This window comes from Hypomesus nipponensis, chromosome 17, assembly GCF_054491055.1.
Source record: "Hypomesus nipponensis isolate SF chromosome 17, ASM5449105v1, whole genome shotgun sequence".
In the NCBI taxonomy this organism is placed as follows: domain Eukaryota; kingdom Metazoa; phylum Chordata; class Actinopteri; order Osmeriformes; family Osmeridae; genus Hypomesus; species Hypomesus nipponensis.
In genome coordinates this window covers 16,984,349-17,007,489 of record NC_140377.1, presented here as the reverse complement: position 1 = coordinate 17,007,489, position 23,141 = coordinate 16,984,349, and the positions used below count along the sequence as shown (strand labels likewise).

Genomic DNA, 23,141 nt, shown 5'->3' with positions numbered 1-23,141 from the left:
ATTTTTATATTTTCTGGTATATCTAAGTTAAGTTACCCAGGAGCTCTGTTGACATATATTTATCTAACGTTAGCTACAGCTTGATGAATTGAGTCATTGAACACAGCAGGAGAGAACGCAACGTTAGCCAGCTAGCTAAATTTCGGTTGAAAATTCCAAATGAACGTATGTGCCGCCTACACACAACAGTGACACCAACAGATTGAAAGCTAATTTGAGACAATATAAAGATGGAAAGAAACCTAAACGTAATTACCTTCACTAGACAATGTTTTACAAATTGGAAAAACGGCTGTTTGTTTGTTTCAAGCTCCAAAAACGATTTTTCGCTCAAATCAGCCCAGAAAATTTGCTTGCACGCTACGCGCTCGCATTAACCATGGAAGTCCCTAACTAGCATCACATCAGGCACAGTATTTGCACGCATTAGCAGGGGGTTCTGGTGGGCCGGTCTGGATCAAAGTCCAAGGCCTATTTTTACTCCCAGTCTGTCCCTGCCGTTCTATCAATAAGAAGACCTGCCAACCTGTACGCAATTTGTGTAGCGGATACGCATTTTGACTTCAAAGTACGCTGGTACTTGCATTGGCTGTCAATCATGATGGAAGAGTAGACAAGTTAAGTTGCAGCATGTCCACCATCTCTTGTGGGGGTTATGCATTAAGCCATTTGTGGTGCCCTTACCACATTGTGCCTCATATACTGTAAATGTTAGACCCAGTGACAGGCTGGCATCAAATGGCTTGCATAATACTTAGTATGGAGGCCATAATCATTTTTGACTCATGGATTTTTTCTCCAGCTCCCCCCAGGTTGGCAAAAAAGTATCTCAAAATGCATCAGATTGATGCTTTAAAATATGGAATATTTAAATGTTTCTTATGGGGGAGCATGCACCCGGTCACCCTTAGAGGGGTAATATCCTTCTCACCTTTTTCACCCCTGACCCGTTTTCATGCCTGTGTGTAGTAGTCTAAAAAATTTTTTTGGAGTGGTGGAGGGTGATTTGGTGTGTGAGATTAGTGTGATTCGTGGGGGGGGTTACGGGCCCCCGGCGGGCTGTAGAACGTAGTTAATGTGCATATTCATATTTACATTAATTTTCATATTAAATCATACACCTGAACTGTTTGCAGTAGTGCAGTAGACAGATTAGAAATATAATATTTAGTTTGAAAGTTAAAACCTGGGGAAAAAATGTTTTAAAAAAAACTTTACTCCCCTCTACAACTAAAAAGTTTGACTTTCTTCCAAAATTTACCAAATTGGGCAAACAAGTTAGCTTAAAGGGTATCCAAAATCACACAGGAGAGCTTTTTTCTTCCTGTTTCTGATCAATTGCTGCCAGCTGCGCATTCAGCCAAATTTTACCTCCCTTTCAAGGCTGCAATTCGCTTTTCTATCAGCAGATGTTGCAAGGGCTCCCATGCACATCTCTCTAAAAATGCCATCTTGTGTGTGTGTGTGTGTGTGTACAAATTACAATGGGTTTAGTTTCCCACAATGAGCTCAAGAACCTACATTTAAAAATATTTGCCTCTAGTTTGGCTTGCTCTTTTGGCATCCCTGCCCCTTCACTCTGATTGGTCCTCTGGTCTGCACAGAGTTTCCTACAAATATCTCAAGAACCTGGCACTCTGCAAAGTTAATATTTTGCAAATATACTTTTTAACCTAACAAATGCATTTGCAATGAAATGAAACTACGCAAGGAAAATAGGGAAATTATGTTTTGTTATTTAGTAGTGAATTCCCTTTTACAACCAATAATCAGGTGCTTTCAAAGGGGCTGGCTAGCTAACTAAACAACAATATAAAGTGGATACACTTTCAGTATAGATCAGTGATTTTTGTCATAAATTAAAGTATTTACATATGTCACAACTGCCTGCACATTGCAAATATACAAGCGCTGTATGGTGAATTAAGCCTACAATTATGACAACTGGCTCAACCCATGTGCATGTAATGACTTCTGTAGTGAACTAAATGTTTAGATGTTTGTAGTGGTAAAACAATTTAACAGAGAACCAATATAGTACATTTTGATTAACATAAGTAATTTATAACATAAAAAATGGCAGACAAGGAGGTAAGAAGGCTACATATAACCATTTGCATGAATGTAGGCTACCACAGCATTGGCAATTTGACTAATAGATGTGGAGGTTTAACAAGTACTTCAGAGATGACAGAGAATTTCAATTTTGATTTGAAAAATGTAGGTACCAAAACCACTGAACTGTCATCACCAGCTGCATCACGGGCACTGCATTAACTATCTATAATTCCAGTGATCTGGGTGTTTGTGCCACCAATTGTATCACTGGCACTATGCACTATCTACTATCTATAGTTCAAGGAATATGTATTTGTGTTTCACTGACATCTTAATCACTGACTGCATCACAGGCACTGTGCACTAGTGTATGTAATTCAGATGGTTATAACCTAAATAAGATTTATATCATAGCAAAATATGTATAGCCTATGCAAAATTATAACAAATTGAATTCTATCAAAGCATTTGCTTCACTACATAGCCATGTGTGCGTATGTATGCACCGTCCAAACAGCCTGAAAGATGTATTCTTGGTTTACCAGGTCAAACAAAGAAATGTATCCTGTGCACAATGCAATCCCCCAAATTAGCCTATTCTATTTAGTCTGTGAATGTAGGCTGAAATGAAAGTAGTGCCTATGACAAAAATGTACGCCAAACTACTTGTGAAACATATGTAAGGGTTATTGACTCAAGACCAAATCTGCCGCTTTGATTGCACTTTGAACAGCTATGATTAGGCTGATCGACTTCTACTGTATGGGAACTGCGCTACAAATATAGACTACTGGATAGAGTTGGAAAATAGGGGTAGAGTTTGCTTATGTTATGACATAATGTTCACTGTCTTAACTGTCCTTCCAAGTTGTAGATAGGCCTCCAACTTGATTTATCAAATGGAAATGTAATTTTGCCCACAATGCGCTACTGCTCATATGTAACCCGAGATCCACACTGGGACCTGGAGTCCCAGTGTTACAGTAATGAATAAAAGGATGAATTTCAGAAGAAATTTGAGAATTTCCAAATAAGTTACACTAGCATCTTTATATTTGAAATAGCCGTACTTGGACTGTGCCCCGTCAATAAATGATGAACAATAAATGTTTACCAGGACTACTGGATCTATCAGACCATTAAATGTTTATGATGTTCCTGTGTGTTTATACTTTTGACAAGGGACAACGACATGATCATTGTCAGCCGACTATAGAATTTTCAATAGAATTTTCATAATGGCGGGCTACGCATTTATAGACCAACTGCAGTCTAACCTTCAACGTGTGTGAAATCCTTTATAATAAATTAAATTTTGCTGAATGATTGAAGGGCTAGACAACAATCATTCTAATGAATAGTCACCGACAATCAACACGGAAATGAATGACAGATTGTCAAAGGCCACTTCAGTTTCCGACCTTGCCTTGGCTGCGTACAAGAAGCGCCATCTAGCGATCATTAGTGGACCATTGACCCTATCTGCGCTAAAAGTAGCCGGCTGCACCGGGATGCAAATCATCGCATCTCGCATTACGTGCCCACAACTCAATTGGAAGTTTAGGTAAACAAGAACAAATGAGTATTTAGTGATCCTAAACAAGTTATTTATTAAATTGAGTGACTTCTTCAAAACTAGCTTTTGTAATATGCAAGATAAAGAACTGTAAATAAATTAATACAGAATGCCGACAACGGCCCCTTTTCACCAAAGCATGTCAGATATACTGTGTGTGTGTGTGGATAACCGTAATATAGTATGATGTGATTTGTCCTATACTTGAACAGAAATGTAAAGTTAGAGAAGTGTATTGTCTTGTTGTATTTTGTTCCATTTTACCCATCTTTTGCAGGTGAAGTTGGAGTTAATTCGTCAGGCAGAAACTCTGGACCAAGTTAGGCAGATATTGGGAGAGGGTCTCTCTGAGGATGGCGCTTCACCTACAGATGCTATGTGAGGCTGTTAAAGTGGCACTACAGAACCAAAGCAACAGAAAAAGTATTCCAAGGGTGACCAATTACTAACTTGGCTGCACAGACATTTTTACTATTGGAAATGAGTGACTACTAGTGAATATTTCTACTGCTGCCACTACTTGTTTTGTGACTTTGAGTAGTTATCTTAAAACAATGGGAATTTTTAATTTGTTTTTAAATAGGTTTATGGACCAAACTTAATATTTCTTAAAATATCTCCTTGAAGTCACCTTAACTGTACCTAAACATCAAACCTCTTTTTGTAGGAAAACCTTAATGGTTTCATACTCCCTCATGGCTAAACTCCTGGTCTTTATACCGACAAATCTTTGCAAACGTGTTCATTCTGATTATTTGTTGATAAATTCCAGATCTTTTTGCCCTTAGTAGTTAAAAACTTTTACGTTTGTGACGTTTGTGTGCCTTGTCGAGGTACTCTACCTATCACAGGGAGGGGGGAGTGTCACGTCTCAGGGGAGGGTACTTCAGACAATACTGTGATACGTCGAATTCCTCAGGCTTAGGTTTGAAAGGTCTTTAGTAACCCTTTTAAGAATTTGTATAAAACACTCCACATGTTATACCACCAAAAGCACAAACATTTCATACAGATTCAATATATTGTGTTTCACTTCTCCTTGTAGGTTTACAATGCATACACTTGTCTTCTTGATGACTAATTATCATTATAATACTATACTAATAAAGTTATCTATCTATATAAAGGTCTGCAGACATTTAACTATTATTAAACAACTGAAAGAGAAGTTGTCATTATGTAAGTATGCATTATGGGGTGCTGCTTTACCAGAAAGCCGGTATGAATTATCATCTAACAATGCATCCTTCCATGACACAATGAACCATTGACTTAAGTGATTTAATAGTTACATGTTTTGCTTCAGTTCCGTAACACTACTCATTTCCAATCACTCCAATCTATTGGTCACTAATCCTGGGGCTTGATGTAATTCCTACTTTATATAATTCCTTCTTCTGTACTTATCAAAATGTCTACAAACTATGGATGAGAATTGTGAAAACCATGAATGTACAGTTGTATTTGGTACAAAAACTTGGGCTGTGGATTTTTTTGTGAATGTGTGTACTGAAAGGCTGGAGAATTTAAGACTTCTTATCACATTTAACACATTTTCCATACCATATTAGCACCCAAAAAGGACACTTCGCTGTCATGTTTTCTTTAATACATGTTTTTATTTTTAAAGAATAGTCATCATAGTTTGAATAACTCCATAATGTCAATCTATTAATTACTTTTGAATACATACACAGGAAGATGTTTTTTGTCTTTTTTCTGTTGGCTTTGTTCATGTTTCTATGAGTAACAACTCGTATTGTGTAATGATCCACCACTCCATGTAGTCTCCTCCACTCTTTCTCTCAGTTCCACTTCTTGGACACTAGATTATCATCTCTTTCTGTGAAGGGGAAATGCAACAAAAATGCATTTCAAATGGACTAATAATTGATACCAGTATTTTTCGGTTTTATGTATGTAATTTTCATTTAATCATACCATTTCACGTATATAATATTGTAGTTCAAAATGTATTGTCTCAGAAGACCATTTATACCTGCAATAATCTGACAAATGATATGAAGTCGTGGAGACTGAGTAACATCCACATGCATAAGCCTACAGACATTCTGTTTTGTCACCAGCTGTACAGTGTCTCCAGGGAAAAACTAGTACTTCACAGGAAGTGACAATTCCAGAAACTACATTTCAACAGGAGTAAGTGACAGACAGGGAGCTTGCAGCCTGACAGGAATCCAATAGTAATAGAGACTGAAAAACAGACATCACCAAAACAGTCCAGCAAACAGTCCAGCAAACAATCAACAACAATGCCTACACATGACACGGTCTGAGACGGACACACAACTAGCCTGACGTTGTCATACTCATAATTCTAGTCAGAATTTCTCAGAATTACTCATAATTCTAGTCAGAATATGAGTCTGATAACTCTTTGTTGGGCTGTGACTATGGGGTGTGTTTCAACCGAACTCGTAAAACAAATGCCTCCTCGCTCAATTGGATAGACCTACAACCAATGAGAGCAACGTAATATGTTGTTTGTTGAAAAATAATTCAGCCCAAGCGCTCTTTCGTGACGTTGATTACGTTACTGTTGATCATCTGTCCATCATCGTATAAAGCCCGCCCTGGCAATTTCATTGGTCCGCCCAGATCCTGGTTTTATATAGTTTGTCCCCAATACAGCCCCTCCAGACCCAACTTCCCGACCAAATTTTTCTGTGGGCTTGGCCAAGTTGGGCTGGCAGCCAGGCTAACTCACAACTGTACAACATAAACAAATTGAGACACCTGACTTTGTTGCTAGAAAAGTTAAAATTGTTAGTCAGGAAAGTAGTAAATAGAAAGGGAGCTGGGAACAAGGAGGAATCAGAGAGAGGAAGTTTAGAGTTGGCATCATCAAGGTTTTTACCAATAAGCAGGAAAAGAGATAGAGAGAAACCCAAGACAATGGTCAGTGATTATGTGTTGTTATTAATACATAGAAAAGCGCGTTATTAAGTCATAGAAAACAAATGTAAAGGAAACAACAGAGCAACATTTGTGTTTGTGCTTGCTTGCATGTTTTAGGTTAAAAAAGAATCCTTTCCATTTCCAACATTTGATAGTGTAGATAGTTATATAGATGTGTGTCTGGATTTGGTATTGGCTTGTGTTGTCCTTACCCTCCAGGTATGTGCGAGACACAAACTTCAGAACCTCATCAATTAGGATGACAGGGAAGGAGAGCTTGAGCACCACGATCCATTGGTCCACAGTCAAATGGGTCAGCTTGAATATCATCTGAAGCATAAAACATAGACCTGTTCAGCTCTGTAAACATATTGACTTAATCAATGCATTCATTAGGGAAAATAGAGACATGTTGCAAAGGAAGATAACTAAAATTACCGTGCTAAACCCTTGATTCATAGAAACATCTCATCTACATTCTTGGACATATCCTCCGTGATGCCATTTAACCTAATGCAGAGTGCCACTGACTACTAGTTCTAAATATTCTTACCCTTTTTCACCTGCTTCCACATCTTCCAGGCTTCTTGCAACCTCATCATTGCTAGAAGCACGTCTTTAAAATCTTGAGTGACTATCATTTGAAACTCAATGTACATGAATGATGTTGCATTGCAAAAACTACAAAATTACATTACTTAATAGGTGTTTTAAGGTGAAAGCGGACAGTGGTCGAGGGGTGGACTTACGGGCAGCGGGTCCACGTAGATTATCATGAAGTGCAGGGACATGGACAGAGTCATGGCTCCCACCAGCCACAGGTTGCTCCAGGGGGGCATCCGAACCAGGGATTGATTCTCAGACAAGCTGTGGGGTGGGCCAATGAGGAAGTGAATATGCGATCATGTCTGTGGCAGAGTGAGGCGTTTGTTCGTGTCACACTGAATGGGTGTGTATACAGGACAAGGGGTACGAAATGTGTTCGGATCTGAGACTATAATAGATAAAATTGAATACATTACGTGAAGAGTGATGTATGGATTTGTGATTTTGCATGGCCACTGTTACACTTCAAAGTCTAAGGTTAAACTGACAATGCAACTGTAAGAGTTGGGATTCATCCTGAGATTAACTTCCTCATTAACATTTAACATTCTTAAATAGTTAAGTTCAATGTTTGGTTGTCAATGATTTAAGAAACTAATAGGAATAAATGTACAATGTGGTAAAAATGATTGAGTACTTGTACAAAGAACCATTATCAATTACTAGATTAAACTTTCTTGTCATTGTGCACAGTACACAGTCAATGAAATTGAGTAAATCCAGAGGGTCCCCCCCTGATTTTTTTTTTTTTTTTTACTAATGAGTAACACAAATTTACACTTTTTTTATTTTTTATTATGTAGCTTTTCTTGTTTCATTGTATGTAATGGCAGAGATTATTATAATTATATGAACAGAAATCTATGCATTGTAATATGAAGACAAGTCCAGGGGCCTTATGTATAAATGATTGCACAGCTTTCATACCAGAAGATGGCGTACGGCCAAAACTCGAAAAGTACCTACGCACAGAAATATATACTCTGACTCACTCTCAGTCTCAACCACCTAGGCCATATCAGGAGACATGGAGATGCATTGAGCATTCTTTCATATTGATAATTGAAATAAGTTTAATGTAGATTGTTCATATGAAGATTTCTGAGATGTAAATCATGTTATCAGCATATCAAATTCACAATTGGTATAGGTTTAGAAGCCTAATAATTATGTAGGCTACATAAAAAATTAGCATCTCCCTAAAGCATGACTGGACAGTTCAGAAATGGTCAAATGTGTGTTCAAACCTGTAGTCTTTTCCACAGATCATATCCTTAGGATGTAAGCTTTCAGAAAATAAATGTTTTAGGTGGTTGAATCAGTTTGCCTAATGGCACAGCCCAAAATAGTATCAGCCATATACTCCATTTACCAATACTGAATTTATTATGCATGGACAGCATACTAATATGGAGAGAAGCACGTGTCTCTTGTCTCATTAAATAACATCCTGAGGGTATAAGCTTTCAGATGATATATGGTTTTAATGGTTGAATTAGTTTTGCCTTCATGTTACACAGACTAACATGTAGCAATGAAATTCTGCGAATTGCCAAAATTACAAGTTGAGGAACCTTGTTTAAGGTCAATGCGTGAGGCTTGAAAACCCTGCAAAGAGTTTATTATTTTAGATGTGTTTTGAGAAGACTACAATAAAAAAAATCATATAGCATATAGCCCAACCTGCAGAGACTCCTTTCAGGGAGGCACAGCCCTGCCCCCCCCCCCCACCTATTGCTAAACTTTCTCACTCTTTTATAGGAATATTTACACTCATGCTCTACTTCCTTTCTCTTCGCGCTCTCTCCCCTCTCTTCATGCACTCTACCGCCTCGCTCTTCATGCTTTCTCCCCTCTCTCTTTGCGTACTCTCATCTCATCCTTACCAACCAGTATAAGCTTATATCTCCCGTACAGAACACCGGTATCAGTAATACTAGTAGTTATAAAATAGATTTTTTTACATTTAGTTATGAATATGATTACATTTGTTATGATAATTTCGAACAGCGTGTGTGGTTGCCTGTCGTAGCGTAGCACATTTATATTTTATTTATATTTTTATATCAATCTATTGGGGGGGGACATTTACACCAGAACGCCCCCCAATATATGTTATGATTACAGCCTTCAAGTGCAATACCCATTTTCATTGCTTTCCACTCACCTGTTGAGGGCATTGCACATCTCAATTGTAACAAGCACAGACAGAGCCATGGTCATTGGAGGAGCAGCCTCAAACACCTCACAGTGAACACCTGCAAAATCCTCATTTTCCTCACTGCACTGCATGAAGTGGGACTGAGAAATACAATCAAAGAGATAGCCTTTTAGTTAGACAAAACCAGTCACAGAAAATGAGTTATTTAGTAGAAGGCTAAATAATAGTTAAATGATCTATAGTGGTTGATCCACACTTTTGCACAAGCTGTGTACAATCTTTTAACATCAGCATGAAATAACCATATCATACAAACTACTAAATGTTTCCAACAATCCAAAATTCCCTTAAATTCATGAGCAGAAACAGTTCCGATGTCATAGATTCTCTAGAGTAAAATTTCTTTCAAACTGCAAATTCTTTTATCTACAGAAAATGTCTAAATTAGGTAATACATTTCCATTAATGTGAGATGCAAAGAGAAAGGCATGATGCATGTGCAGAGTATTGGATAGGGATGCTCCGATCTGATCGGCGCCGATCCATATCGGCCGATATTCCCATTATTGGTTTTGATCGGCATTCTCAAAACGGCCCATCAAACATGGCCAATCACATGACATAAGATTTGCGACCTTACTCTGTGAGACCCGTATTCGAACGAAAACAGTCACGGACAGCCACTGCTTTTTGGAAGGCCAATAAAGACCGCTTTCCTAATCTTGCACAAGCAGCACAAGTCTTCCTCTCCGCACCTTGTACAAGTGTAGATAGCGAACAACTTTTCAGCACAGCAGGACATATTTTAGATGAGAAGAGGAACAGGTTGACTCCTAAAAAAGCTGATATGCTTATATTTATCAAGGCAAATCTGCCAGTGATGCTGCTTCATCAGAAGTAAGGTTTGAATACTCTAATACGCCCCCTCTCCGAGTGCGTGCGTGAAGTGAGTGAAGTGAGAGAGTGAGTGAAGTATGTGAGAGTGAGTGAGACACATACAGATAGATATACATGTTTAGTTTTTTTGTTTAATTGCTGATTTCCTGTGCACCTTTAATCTTTATTCTGTCTGTTATCTCCTCCTAAATGCAGACAAATCGACTAGAAACTGACATATTTGGCTATAGCCTGTTTATGTTGCAGTTAAGTTTGTATTATTATTTTTCCACAGGACAGCTACTGTATAAGTGTAACGGGTGTGAACCTGTGAAACTCACTCCTCAGGTATGTAATGGGCTACCCGCGTCAATAAATAGCTAGCTTTTCTTTGGCGTAGCTGATAGTGGTCGCGCTTGGCAAGTCAGAGGTTGTGCGTTCAAGCCCAGCGAGTGGCGAACGACGCCTTGTAGTGACGGAGCGTGCCCACGTCCGTTACACACCGTCACATTTGTGCCGTGACCCGGATTCACGAGGTTAGCACTAGCTAACTGCCGGAGTGAATTTCAGAGGGGTAATTGTAACGGGTGTGAACCTGTGAAACTCAATCCTCAGCAGTGTTAATTTCATCGACAAAAACTATGACGAAAAACGTTCGTTAACGACCTTTTCCCATGACTAAAACGAGACTAAAACGTGACAAAAACGGATCTCTGAAAATAAAAACTATGACTAAATATAATATAACTTTTGTTAACGAAACGAGACGAAAATGTTGGTGGTTGACGAAGTCACAATACTTTTTCCCCCAATGTTTTTATACTTAGATTCCTCCTCTCTGTTTCCTAAGCGCGCTCTCATCTCTACTGCTGTCAGTGGCCGATTCTCGTCAAGTCTCTCGGCCAAGTTTCACACGAGTTAGAGGCGTGTTTGAGCCAGTGTTATCGACCCATGCAATTGGCAAGATATGTCGTGCACGGTGCTGCTATAACGTACACAGGCAGCACGGCTGATTTAGGTAGTCACCTGAAGAGGCGACATTGTATTTGTGTGGAGACGTCTGCCTCCCCCTCGGATTCAGCTATGGCTACAGTTAGTGGCTAGCTCCACCGGTACCCTTAGCAAGAATAGGAAGCTATTCTCCGACAAAACAAATCCCTGTTGTGTACGACAAAGTAACATGAGAGATAGCTGAGTCATTGAGAAAAACCTGAAAGTAGGACATGAGTTCAATTTAGTGTGTGGTGTTAAATGAGTGTTTACAGCAGCTTGTGACTGCCAGTAATAGTTTACCATTTTTTACATTCAGAGAACACATAGCCTACAACAGGAAAGAAGGTCTAGTTTAAGGCAAGGTCCAGGTCTGATGTTATGTATTTTGTCAGAGACTTTTTTTAATATGTGAAGTAAAACTTTAACTTGTTTAGTTAATTGATTATTTGCTGTCTGACAAAGAAATACATAATTATGTAGGCTACCATATTAAATTGCATAGCATCTTATTCATTTGCATCTCATTGAATCACATCTTGTCAAATCGCACTGCATGGCATTAGAGGTGAATCGTATTGTATCGGATTAGTAGTTGCTTTTATGTATCTTTAATGTATCGGATCGTTGGCAGTGCATCGAGATGTCTATTGCATCGTCCTCAGTGATGGAGATGCACATCCTTACTGAAAAGGGAAGAAAAGGAGTCTAATATGGCTATTAAATGTGACTAAAACTAGACTAAAATGTTTTGAGTTTTCATTGACAAAAACTAGACTAAAACTAAGAAGGATTGAAATGACTAAATGTGACTAAAACTAATAAGCATTTTCGTCTAAAGACTAAGACTAAATCAAAAATAGCTGCCAAAATTAACACTGCTCCTCAGGTATGTAATGGGCTACCCGCATCAACGAATAGCTAGCTTTTCTTTGTCAGAGGTTGTGCGTTCGAGCCCAGCGAGTGGCGAACGACGCCTTGTAGTGACGGAGCGTGGCCACGTCCGTTACATACCGTCACATAAGCGCCAAGTTCTCTTGAGAGCCTCTAGAGAGTGGAATTTTGCACATGTGATTCTATTGTAGTTATTTTTATTTAAAGATTTATATTTTTATTATTATTCAAATATTTATTATTATTTACACATTTTATAGTAAGCGAGAGAGCTTCTACTCTGGAATGTTGCACGTTCCCTGCAATAGAACTGATGGTTGTCAATTCATGATACTCTCTCATCTTGTAATTTAAATACTTCAAATACAATACCAATGTTGTTAAGAATAATTAATTTCATAAATAATGCTACACAATAAATAAAATGCTTCAATCAACACCGTGATCAGTATTATCGGCAGATACTGATTTCAGTGATCGGTACCAAAAAACCTGATCGGAGCATCTCTAGTATTGGACTTTGCCAGATCCTCACCAGGTGGTAGAAGGACACCATGGGGCCTTCTTCATAGTACAGGAACCACCAGGCAGCAGCAGCCACGGTTGCAGCACCAACATAGCCTAATTGAGACATGTGCGGAAAGAAAGGTAGTTACAAGCCATTCTTGTATGGTACATTGACTCTCCCATCCACTCTTCGATGAATTTCCTTCACGTTTTTTCTAAGAGGTTCTTAATCTGTTGGAATTTGTTGGAATCACTTTGCTGATGGAAAACGTGTTTGTGTTGGAATGACATCCAGCTCATAGGTTCAACATAGTGTCATTGAGTCAGGCTTGAGGTTGTGGTGTTTAGGTTAGGTTCCACATGTCCCAATTAAAAACTAACACGTACTTCTTTCTGGTGGAAAAGGTACTCAAATAGCAGTCGTTAATCACCATACCTCCAATGGCCAGGTATCTGAAGAAGAGCCAGCCGGAGATTAAGGGCTCCTTGGGTGAACGGGGGGCCTTGCCCATGATGTCCAGATCTGGGGGGTTGAAGCCCAGGGCAGTGGCGGGCAGACCATCAGTGACTAGGTTAACCCACAGCAGCTGGACGGGGATCAGGGCCTCAGGCAGACCCAGGGCAGCCGTCAGGAAGATACTGAGGGAGGGAGGGAGGTTGTATCAAATACTGTAATCAACACTTCTGTCACAGTGAAATAAGGTCATATTGCTCGTGAATCCATGCAACACTCATTCTTTATTTATTCAAGTGAGAAACAAAAATCTGAATCCAAAACAAAAATCTGAATCCAAAACCAACAAACAAAATTGAAAAACGGGCCAGGGGTCTCATTTATAAAACTGCGTAGGATTCTTACTAAAAGTGTACGTACGCCCAAAAGCCTAAAATGGTGTACGCACACAAAAAATTCTGATTTATAAAACCGTGCGTACGCACACCTGTACGCAATGTTCCCTTTATAAATCACAGATTACCCACAAGTGTGCGTACATGAATCAGCATTGTACCCCGCCCTGAACACGCCAATTTTTAACCATATATAGTCAATGCAAAGCACCTCATGAATGCTAATCTAGTATCTCATCATGACCCTGGCATACGATTGTTCTTTACGGTGAATCATAGCGCCTGACAACTTCTCAGACACTGTTAGCCTATTGGTGGAGCCCGAAAACTCTGAAAATGTGGTGGCCGGTAGATCACCAATTAAAAAAAACTGCGAGTGGCGTCAACTGTGCCAGTGATACTGCGAGTCAAGATACAATTTGAAAACAAATAACAGTTGTTATGAACAGTAATCTATTAAAGTCTGGACTGATAACGAGGACGTAGAGTGTAGCGATTGTGGGAGCTTAACGACTGTATTTCCAGTTTTTGACATATGAGGATATTTGCACAGTATTAAATAAATATATTTAGTTATACACTGTGTTCTGCAGTTATCTAAAGGTAGGATATGTGATGTTGTCCTGTAGCCTATTCCATGCAGTCGGGAAATCTCCCCCTCCTGAACTCCCTTAGTGGACAATCTGATGGTGAGGAAGCACTGAATTTTTTTTAACATTTGAGTTGGATTGTACAAGGTGTTTATGGAACACTCAGTACAAGCGCAAATAACACTGCTGGATGTAATCTTCATGATAATCATGAAATTGAATGAAAAAAACGTGTGTGAGGAAAACAAAATATATAAATATTACGAGTAATGTTCTTCCCACATTCAATTTCTGCAGTCTGACTACAGTACGGTCATCTGCGTCGCCAATTCCAACTGTTTTCAAAATGTACGTAGGCCTACGGGAGGGTCAGAGTTTGCGTGGAGGACCGCACATTCTCCCGTCAAGTTTGTTTTTTATAAATCACAACCTTTGCGTGGAAAGTGGCGTACGCACATTTTCAGCCCCGTTTTGTGCGTACGCAAGCTTTATAAATGAGACCCCAGATGTTGAACTTGATTTAGAAATGTCGTTTTTGTGTCCCGGAAGTTATTGACTTCTTTGTGTGTGGCACTTGACAAGCTTGCAGCAAATTCACCAACCATTCAGTGAGTAATTTGGTATCGACACCATGCCTGCACTGGAATCATACTTTGATTTAATTAAAGAGTTATATGAACTGGCAAGACCAAGATCATAACCACAATATACATTGGGGGACAAGCAACCACCATGCACTGCTGGCCGAAATAATTTAATTTAAAAAAAACTCTACAGCTCTATTGAGTACTAACCCTAACCCTGTCAAACACTGTCTTTCTATTGCTTGTTTTACTTTCAAATGTATGAAAACGTGGAAAACTAGAATGTAAATTGTGATTTTATGAAGGTTATCGTCTCACAATGATATGCTTAATTCCTGCCAGAACAATAGCTCTAGCTCTCTAGTCTTTCTAGTCTCTGAGCATATTCCACTCTAATTTAGGATACCAGGACAGTTAATTTGCAACACATTCATCCATAGGACCAGAAGAGAGGAAAGTTTGTTTTCAAGTGCTAAAAGTGCTTTCAAGGAAGACGAGGTGGAAAGCGTGGTCTCTGCATGTGTCTTACCTAAGACCGTAGCCAAGGAGTCAACATTGGAGTCAACATTGGGCGGGACCAAATGTTCCGGTAAATGGTCTGGGAACATTTGGTCCCGCCCAATGTTGACTCCAATGTTGACTCCTTGGCTACGGTCTTAGGTAAGACACATGCAGAGACCACACTTTCCACTTCGTCTTCCTTGAAAGCTACACTTCAAGTTTTTCTGAACAACTCTCCATTATTCTTCATTGAGGCTAGTAAAACTGAATCCAGCTAACGAGAGGTTGGAAGTGCAACACACAAAGAAGTCAACATCAAAAATAAATACAAGTCAATAACTTCTGCGTCACAAAAAAACTAAATGTAAATATTGCTGCATGCAGCATGGCAGATTCCTCCCTCAAAATGGCAAACTGTTGTAAAATTGAAATAATAGATAGTTACACTGGGATTAACCAGAAGACTTCAAACCTTAAATTCTGTCAGAATCACCCAAAAATGATATATAACTCTGACTAGATTAGAACCTACAACCCTTTGCACATCAGCATTGTGTCTCATCCTACTAAGCCATTCACAGACTTAGACATTGGACTGTTCAGTTTTTGTTTCAGAAATTAAGCAGTTTCTCCAATGGCAAGCATAGTCAGATTTGGTTAACCCGTTAATTAGTAGCGTCACGTATATGTGATCGTTCGAAAGCGGGCCCCACAGAGTACCGTCACACATATGTGATTCTGAACATTCCAACCGACTATTTTCCGATAGACAAAAACTATATGACAAACGCTATAGTATGGCTTCAAAATTTACAATTAGGAAGCTAACAAGTAACACTAGCAGGTAGTAGCATTGCTACGAGTATTATGCTAGCTTGCTAGGTAACGGAAGCTAACTAAAGCTAGCTAGCTTTCGTTTTGAAAAAATAACTCACTCTGGTGGCAGCGTCGGTAATATTTAGAACTCACTCCTCTAAAGGTTAACAAACAAACAAGAACATTACACACTTTACTGAAAAAACACAACAACTGAAATCCCTCGCATGGCTGTTTTCCGAACTATTTTCCAAATCTCTCAGTTTTTGGCATGCCGCACTGGATGCTGGGTGCCCAAGGGTGCTGACACTACAATATGATAATCGAGCTGTGCCCCGATTGCGTGATATGACGAGATGCTAGTGATGCGCCAAGGTTTCAGTCTCCTGCATGAACCAGTTCTGCCCAATTAGCAAGGTGGGGGGGACATAGGAAATGGAACGCATCTTTCTGCCTTGTAGCTGCGTGCGCATCCTCATTGTTTGTAAACACAAGAACCCATCTATATGTAAAGATAACATCCAAGCTAGCAATTTTTCAAAATCTGACCTCAGTTTTGTACACCAAATGTACTGTGTTATGGTTGTTCGAGTTGAAGAACTTGCTGAATGAATTAACTGTCTGTTCAATGTCAAAACCAACGATACATGTATAAAAGAGAGAGTTCCAATCAAATCCGAATTCTTTTTAAACCTAGAGGATTAAAAGGCTACCTTTGCCTATACTGACATGCACCAACACAGAGCACTGAGGGCCTCATTTACTAACATTGCGACCGCAGCTTAATCTGCGCCTTTGCCCAACCGCAAATAGCGGACGGTGTATTTCCGCATTTTGCGTGGTATTTATCAAACCAGATCCTCGTCGGGCAATCAGCGCCCATTAGGGTTGATTAGCGCGCCGTTAAAAGACGGGAAAAATCGCCTGCATGTTACTGCCACCATGGGTGATTCGACGAAAAGAAAAAAAAAAGTTCAGCGAACAGGAGCTACACCCACTTTCCCTTATACCCTCCCAGCATCGGTAATCTGCGTTTTTACTCATGTGCGCTGCCTTTGTACGTACGGTGTTATGTCTTTACATTATTTACGTTATGTGCCTCCGTAGTCAAGAGGTTATACAGCGAGGCCTCCTTCTGAACAGAATATAGCACACAGCCCAGACAGTGGGGAGACAGTAAGGAAAATCATGTACAAATAGGCTTATGTGCTTAACAACCACTTCACCTGCTGAACGTTCTAGTGTATCAGTGCACTGACCACTGAAGACCCGTTAAGGAAGCAATTCTTTGCATTCTATATCTGTACTGTCCAACTCATGTATTTAACCATGGCTGAGAGACAGTTTTCACTCATTCCATCAGTATTCGCCTTGAACTGATTGTTTGATCCGGCCTCGACTAATAAACCTAGTGAACTCCTTTCCTTTGTCGTGACTCCTTCCGGCCTACCTTCTCCAGAATAACCATCATTTCAACTAGTTAGAAACAACCCTGGGTTATAGCCCTTCACCATTGCATGGTGCCATTCATTCTTCACAGATCACATCCATTAAGTCAAAGTGAATAGTAACTGGTCCAACTCCATGTCCAAGCCCATGTTATCTGTGGAGGAATACAGTCATCACACTTGTCAAACCCTCTGTTCTGTCCTCCTTAAACTGTGACGGGTATAATTTGACAGGCAGCTAAATTCATCCCACAAGCAATAGCTAAACGATAACAAGTAAAACTAAGGCACTATTGTTTCTGAAAAAAAATTAAGATAAAACATTACGGACGGCATACTGTATACATTTTGTTCGTATGAGTTTAAGTTAGTTTGTACGTTTAAAAACACAAGAAAATATCAGTTTTGTCTAAAGAAAAAATGTTTACTTTCGTAACTATAACAACCGGGTCAAAACGGACACATTTACATTTATTCATTTAGCAGACGCTTTTATCCAAAGGGACTTCCAAGAGGGAGCTTTACAAAGTGCATAGGTCACTGATAGTAACAACAAGATAGCCCCAAAGCATTGCGGGTAGCCAAAACAAGAAGCACACATTGTGAACAACCAAAAAAATAAGTGCCAAAGGGAAGAACCATAAGAGCATGTAGTTAAGCAAGTTACAATTAAACAACATTAATCTTTAAGTGCAAGTGTACCTATAGAAAAACAAGCAACAGTAAAATAAAATTAAAATAAGATTAACTAAAATTGAATATTTCGCAGTGAATACAACAGTTTAAATCAGTTACCACTAACCAACAAGAGCAACAAGTCTCTAAGCAAGAGTCATTGAGATCCTTGAGGAAACTAGCATTGGGTTCAGCAAACCATTCCTAAGTACCGTTGTACTCCCGGAACAAGTGCGTCACAAGGAGCTTCGCTAACATTAGACACAAAGGAACGGGCCATAAGGACAACTTTAAGTTTATAGTTTTAGTCAGGTATTTGTCAGGTATTTGTCTTGCATGACACTTTAACATTTCAAAAGCACACATCTTACCGAAGATGCTATCAAAGAGCTTAAAAACTATTGATGAACAACAAGGCTATGTAGACATGAACACTTCTGACTTTGAAGCTGCGTCAACTGAAACCATGTAACACAACGTGAAACATATGTAGGCAATGACGTCACCACTTCACTTACATTAAAGACTATCAGTAACAAATTAACAGAAATTTAAAACACAACAAGTCCAATGACTTTATAACTTTTGTGTAAGCCCATACTATAGCAGTTTGCAGACATACAACACAGATGAGACACAGGAGAGTGAATTTGAGATAATCGTAGTGGGAAGGTGTTGCACTTTTCTGCTTCTCTTTTTCGCCTATCTGCATTCACTCTTATTTCCATAGCTATTGTGGTCTCAAACTTGCCTAACTACAAATGTGGACTACACATACATACCGAATTGTAAGTCAATCGGAGTCATGGTTCATAAGATATTTGTACGTTTTTCAAAATGTTCACCATACATGGCGGACTGTATGGGTCAGCACTGTATGATTTCCCATGATAAATAAGGCATGTATAGCTAGTTTTAGACATTTTAGACGGATGGGGTGAAAATGCCATCACTTTGAAAATTGATAATTGGGGTGTGGCCTGTAGCGCCACCTATGGGCAATGGTGGGCCATTTGTGGTGTGGTAGTTAGTTACATTACTCATGGCCTATACTTTCCATGTTTCAGAACTTGAACAACTTTATACCATTGCATACAAAATCGGAAATGCGATAACACCAAAATCCACATGGGCCTTCTGTAAAAACCAAGGAGTGGATGTGTGTGCGTCTCACCAAGCTTGCGCGGGAGGAGCAAGGGAGGCATTTCATTGGAAAAAACCCTAGCAATTAGCCAAGCATGCATTTTTTAAGTATTCACAATAAATCTACTCTTCATCTTATATACAACCTTTTCTCAGATTTGTCTACTAAACATTGTCTTTATATGAACTTGTGATTGAATCAGAGTATCAGTTTTTGACTGGCGGATGTGTAAAGCATTATTTCAGCGTCATCGATTAATTAGATTTCCTTTAATTTACGAAGTTTTGGAGATATTACGTTGCCTTTGCAGGTGGTAACATGTTGTAGTGTCCTTATGTGTGGAACAGATCAAGTCCCTAGGGCAATGTGGCACTTATTTATGGTCACATGAAATATGTTCTACAGGTGCAAATTCATTATTGTAATAATTTGGCCATTTTGTTATACTGTATATTACTCATTGCTTATCACCCTATGAAAAGACATATGTCTTACAAGTCATTTTTGTATTTAAAGTCAATCGGAGCTACAGTTTATGAGAAGAATTTTGTCGTTTGGACAAATCTTTATTGTACAGAAAAGTCCAATATCGCGGCCGTCATAGGTTCTTGGGACTTTTTTGTTCCTCATGAGAAATACACTAAATATCAGAATTTTGGGATCTTCGGGCTGCCAATGGCATCACTTTGAAAATGGGCAAATTGGGTCATGGCCTGTAGCGCCACCTATTGTGTGGCCCATGTTTGGTATGGTAGTTACTAATGCTCTGCAGTTTCAACATGCCAAATTTCACAACCTTTTACGCTACTGGTCTAGGGGCTGCCTTTGACTCCCAGAGGAAAAACCTAATAATGAAAAAAGCCAACAATAACAATAGGGTCATCCTACCGGAGGAACCCTAATAACAATAGGTTTCTTATAATACCAACAATTACAATAGGTTTCCTCCTGATGGAGGAATCCTACAAATCATTTTTTTCATTTTGGACTTAAAATCGAAAGTTAAAAAAACTGTTATTAGTTTTTGGTAATTAGCAACCTCATCTTTTTTTCATTTTCAGATTTTGGTTTCTTGACTTAATAATGAAAGAACAAATGATACATGGATTCTCATGCGTTTTCTATAGTTTATATCATGGTATATTGTGTCTTGGTTGCAATGAGTTTCTATGCAGAGTTTCTTGTCTTACAGTCAATGTGTGGTGGTCATGGTTGTGTCTTGGTCGCATAATGGTCTGACTGGTGTTGCAGCGCTAGTTCGGCTTGTTGGTGTGTCTTTATCCATGCTGTGTCAAGTTTACTGTATAGCTACGTCATCATCAGTCACTTGGTCTTGGTCATGAGTATGTCCAGCTCACAAATCTTGTTTTGTGTGTTGTTGTGCGGTCCCACACGGGAGAGGTTAGAGATAAAGCCCTACTGGGGCACAGGCCCCTATTCATATCCCTTTTTTTTCTTCCAAGCTTGCTGCACACAATGCACTACTCGCCATATACACTCCCCTTGCTTAACCCTCTATACAACAGTTCAAGGACGCAAGTTTGATATCAGCTTTTGCAGGGACATCAATAGTTAATGCGAGCACGCATTTTTTTTGCATTCATTTGAGCTCAAATACAGTTTTTTGAGCTTCATGTTATATGGATTTTTATTGTAGTCAAAATAAGATGATCAATAGGCCTATCATGTAGAAACTTTCTTTTGTTTTGTAGTGTTTTCGTAGCCTACCTCAATTCTGATTTGTTTGCCGAGTCCGACACCTGGACTTCTTTGTGTGTGCTGCAGTGGCAATATTGTAAGCTCAGAAGAGCGTGCTGACATCGGGCATCGGTTTGTGTTTTAGGTTAAACTGCTTTGATTTTACAGGCGTCGATTGGGATACTTCGTTAAAAAAAATCCGAGATCATCAATCTAAATGAAAGCACTCACTAAAAGTAAATTGTGAAAACTAAAACTTAAAATTTTACTGTGGCAAAGCAGATTTATACTGGTATACAATAAAAAGGGTCTAACGACGCCCCTGGTCCCACAGTTGTCACAGTCGTGCTTCACTTTCTACATAACCACTCACCAGACGACTTCACCCACATTGGAGGAGATGAGGTAGCGGATAAACTGCTTCATGTTGTTGTAGATGGCCCTGCCCTCCTCAACAGCAGCTACGATGGAGGAGAAGTTGTCGTCAGCCAGGACCATCTCAGAGGCTGACTTGGCAACAGCAGTGCCAGAGCCCATGGCGATGCCAATCTCAGCCTTCTTCAGAGCAGGGGCATCGTTCACACCATCACCCGTCTGGAGGGGGAAGAATGGTGAGTTTAGGTGAAAACTCTGGGCACAGTTTTAAAGTCACTGAAACTTAAAAAACTCACATTGCCACATTGTTTTAAACAAATGTATAAATAAATACAAAAATATTTAAATTACTTGAAGTATTTCCCTTTGTTTATCTAGTTCATATGTAACTGTGCATCTAACCCTAACCCTGTCTCACCATGGCAGTAATCTCGTCAAAGCCTTGGAGGAACTCTACAATCTTAGACTTGTGGGATGGCTCCACACGGGCATAACAGCAGGCTCTGCGGACGGCGTTCTTCTGTTCATATGGGGACAGGTCATCAAACTCGCGTCCAGTGAAGGCACGGCCAGTAACATCTTCCTCCTCTGTGAAGATGCCAATTCGACGACAGATGGCCACAGCTGTGCCCTTGTTGTCACCTGGGAAGTGAGGGAGACTGGATGTTATCACACTATTGCATCAACTGTCTAGTCTCATTAGTGGAACATGAATGGATTGAACCTAAACCAATAAATAATACCCAAATACAGTTTGGTTCATAAATATTTGGACACTGGCACACATTTTGTTATTTTGGCTGTTTGGTAAATGACATAACAAAATATATTCAGGTTACAGTTAAATAATGAATATGGGTTTAAAGTGCAGTATCTCTGCTACAATTTGAGGGTATTCACATCTAAAAGTAATTGGACAATTGACTCAAAAGCTGTTTCTTGACCAGTTGATTACAGATGTGGTATTTGCATTTATAAGCAATTAGAAGTCGAAAGAGCTCTAAATGCAAGTGAAACAGGTCATCATTAGGCTGCAGATAAAATAAAATCCATCAGAGAGATAGCAGGAACCTTACAAGTGGCCAAAGCAACAATTTGGTACATTCTGTGAAAACTTCTTGCACTGGTGAGTTTGGCATGAAAAAGGCTTGGATGTCCAAGAAGACAACAGTGGTGGATGATCGCAGGACACCTTTTCATTGTGAAGAAAAACCCCTTCTCAACATCCAACATCCAAAGTGAATATCACTCTCCAGGGGGTAGGCATATCATTAGCACAAAGAGAAGACTTCACAAGGTGCAAACTATTCATAAGTGGGGTCAGATGGCTGAGCAGTTAGGGAACATACATTTGTTGCTGCTTATTTACTCTTCAAAATACAAAGGGTGAAAGTATAGAATTAAACAGGTTTCTCTAGTAGGCTAATGGTGATGTGGGAGCCTCACAAAGCCAAGTTGAAACAGTTGCATGAGAACTAAGAAAAAAGGGCAATCCTTCCTGTGTAAAATGGTCAGAAACTATATTATGACTTAATATTCCCTTGCTACTGTTATTTTTAAGCATTTACTCATATTGCATTTAATTAATAATTAGACCCCTTTGAAACAAGCTGATTCAAACAACGTCGTCACTCTGGCAGTGTATTAGCTGAGATCGTGATCAGGGGCTGATCTAGAAAAATATTTATGGGGTGGCAAGAGGGTGGCAAGAGGTTTTGAGGGGTGGTATGTACCCTGTGGCAAAAGTGTGTGAAATAAAACTGAATAAACCAAAGGTTGTGTAACATGTATGCACAGTCAGTGAACACTGAAATGAATTTGAGGATTATAAGTCACATGACCAAAAAGCTATTGAAGTTTGAAGATTTATATAA

General features: G+C 39.3%; 2 protein-coding genes across 2 annotated transcripts in view; one reads left to right on the top strand and one right to left on the bottom strand.

Moving 5' to 3' along the window:
- The window catches only part of rabep2 (rabaptin, RAB GTPase binding effector protein 2), a 28,383-nt gene extending 24,228 nt beyond the window's left edge, over nt 1-4,155 (top strand). Inside the window, exon 11 of the mRNA XM_084678606.1 lies at nt 3,912-4,155. Within this exon, the coding sequence (XP_084534732.1) occupies nt 3,912-4,016 (105 nt within the window). The 3' untranslated portion in view covers nt 4,017-4,155. The remainder of the gene's footprint in view (nt 1-3,911) is intronic.
- Nucleotides 4,156-5,233: 1,078 nt separating this feature from the next.
- atp2a1 (ATPase sarcoplasmic/endoplasmic reticulum Ca2+ transporting 1) overlaps nt 5,234-23,141 on the bottom strand; it is a 53,823-nt gene continuing 35,915 nt past the window's right edge. Inside the window, exons 18-25 of the mRNA XM_084678605.1 lie at nt 21,686-21,909; nt 21,266-21,486; nt 13,024-13,226; nt 12,616-12,701; nt 9,327-9,460; nt 7,303-7,420; nt 6,766-6,883; nt 5,234-5,477 (exon numbers count right to left, since the gene is read on the bottom strand). Of these exons, the coding sequence (XP_084534731.1) occupies nt 5,440-5,477; nt 6,766-6,883; nt 7,303-7,420; nt 9,327-9,460; nt 12,616-12,701; nt 13,024-13,226; nt 21,266-21,486; nt 21,686-21,909 (1,142 nt within the window). The 3' untranslated portion in view covers nt 5,234-5,439. The remainder of the gene's footprint in view (nt 5,478-6,765; nt 6,884-7,302; nt 7,421-9,326; nt 9,461-12,615; nt 12,702-13,023; nt 13,227-21,265; nt 21,487-21,685; nt 21,910-23,141) is intronic.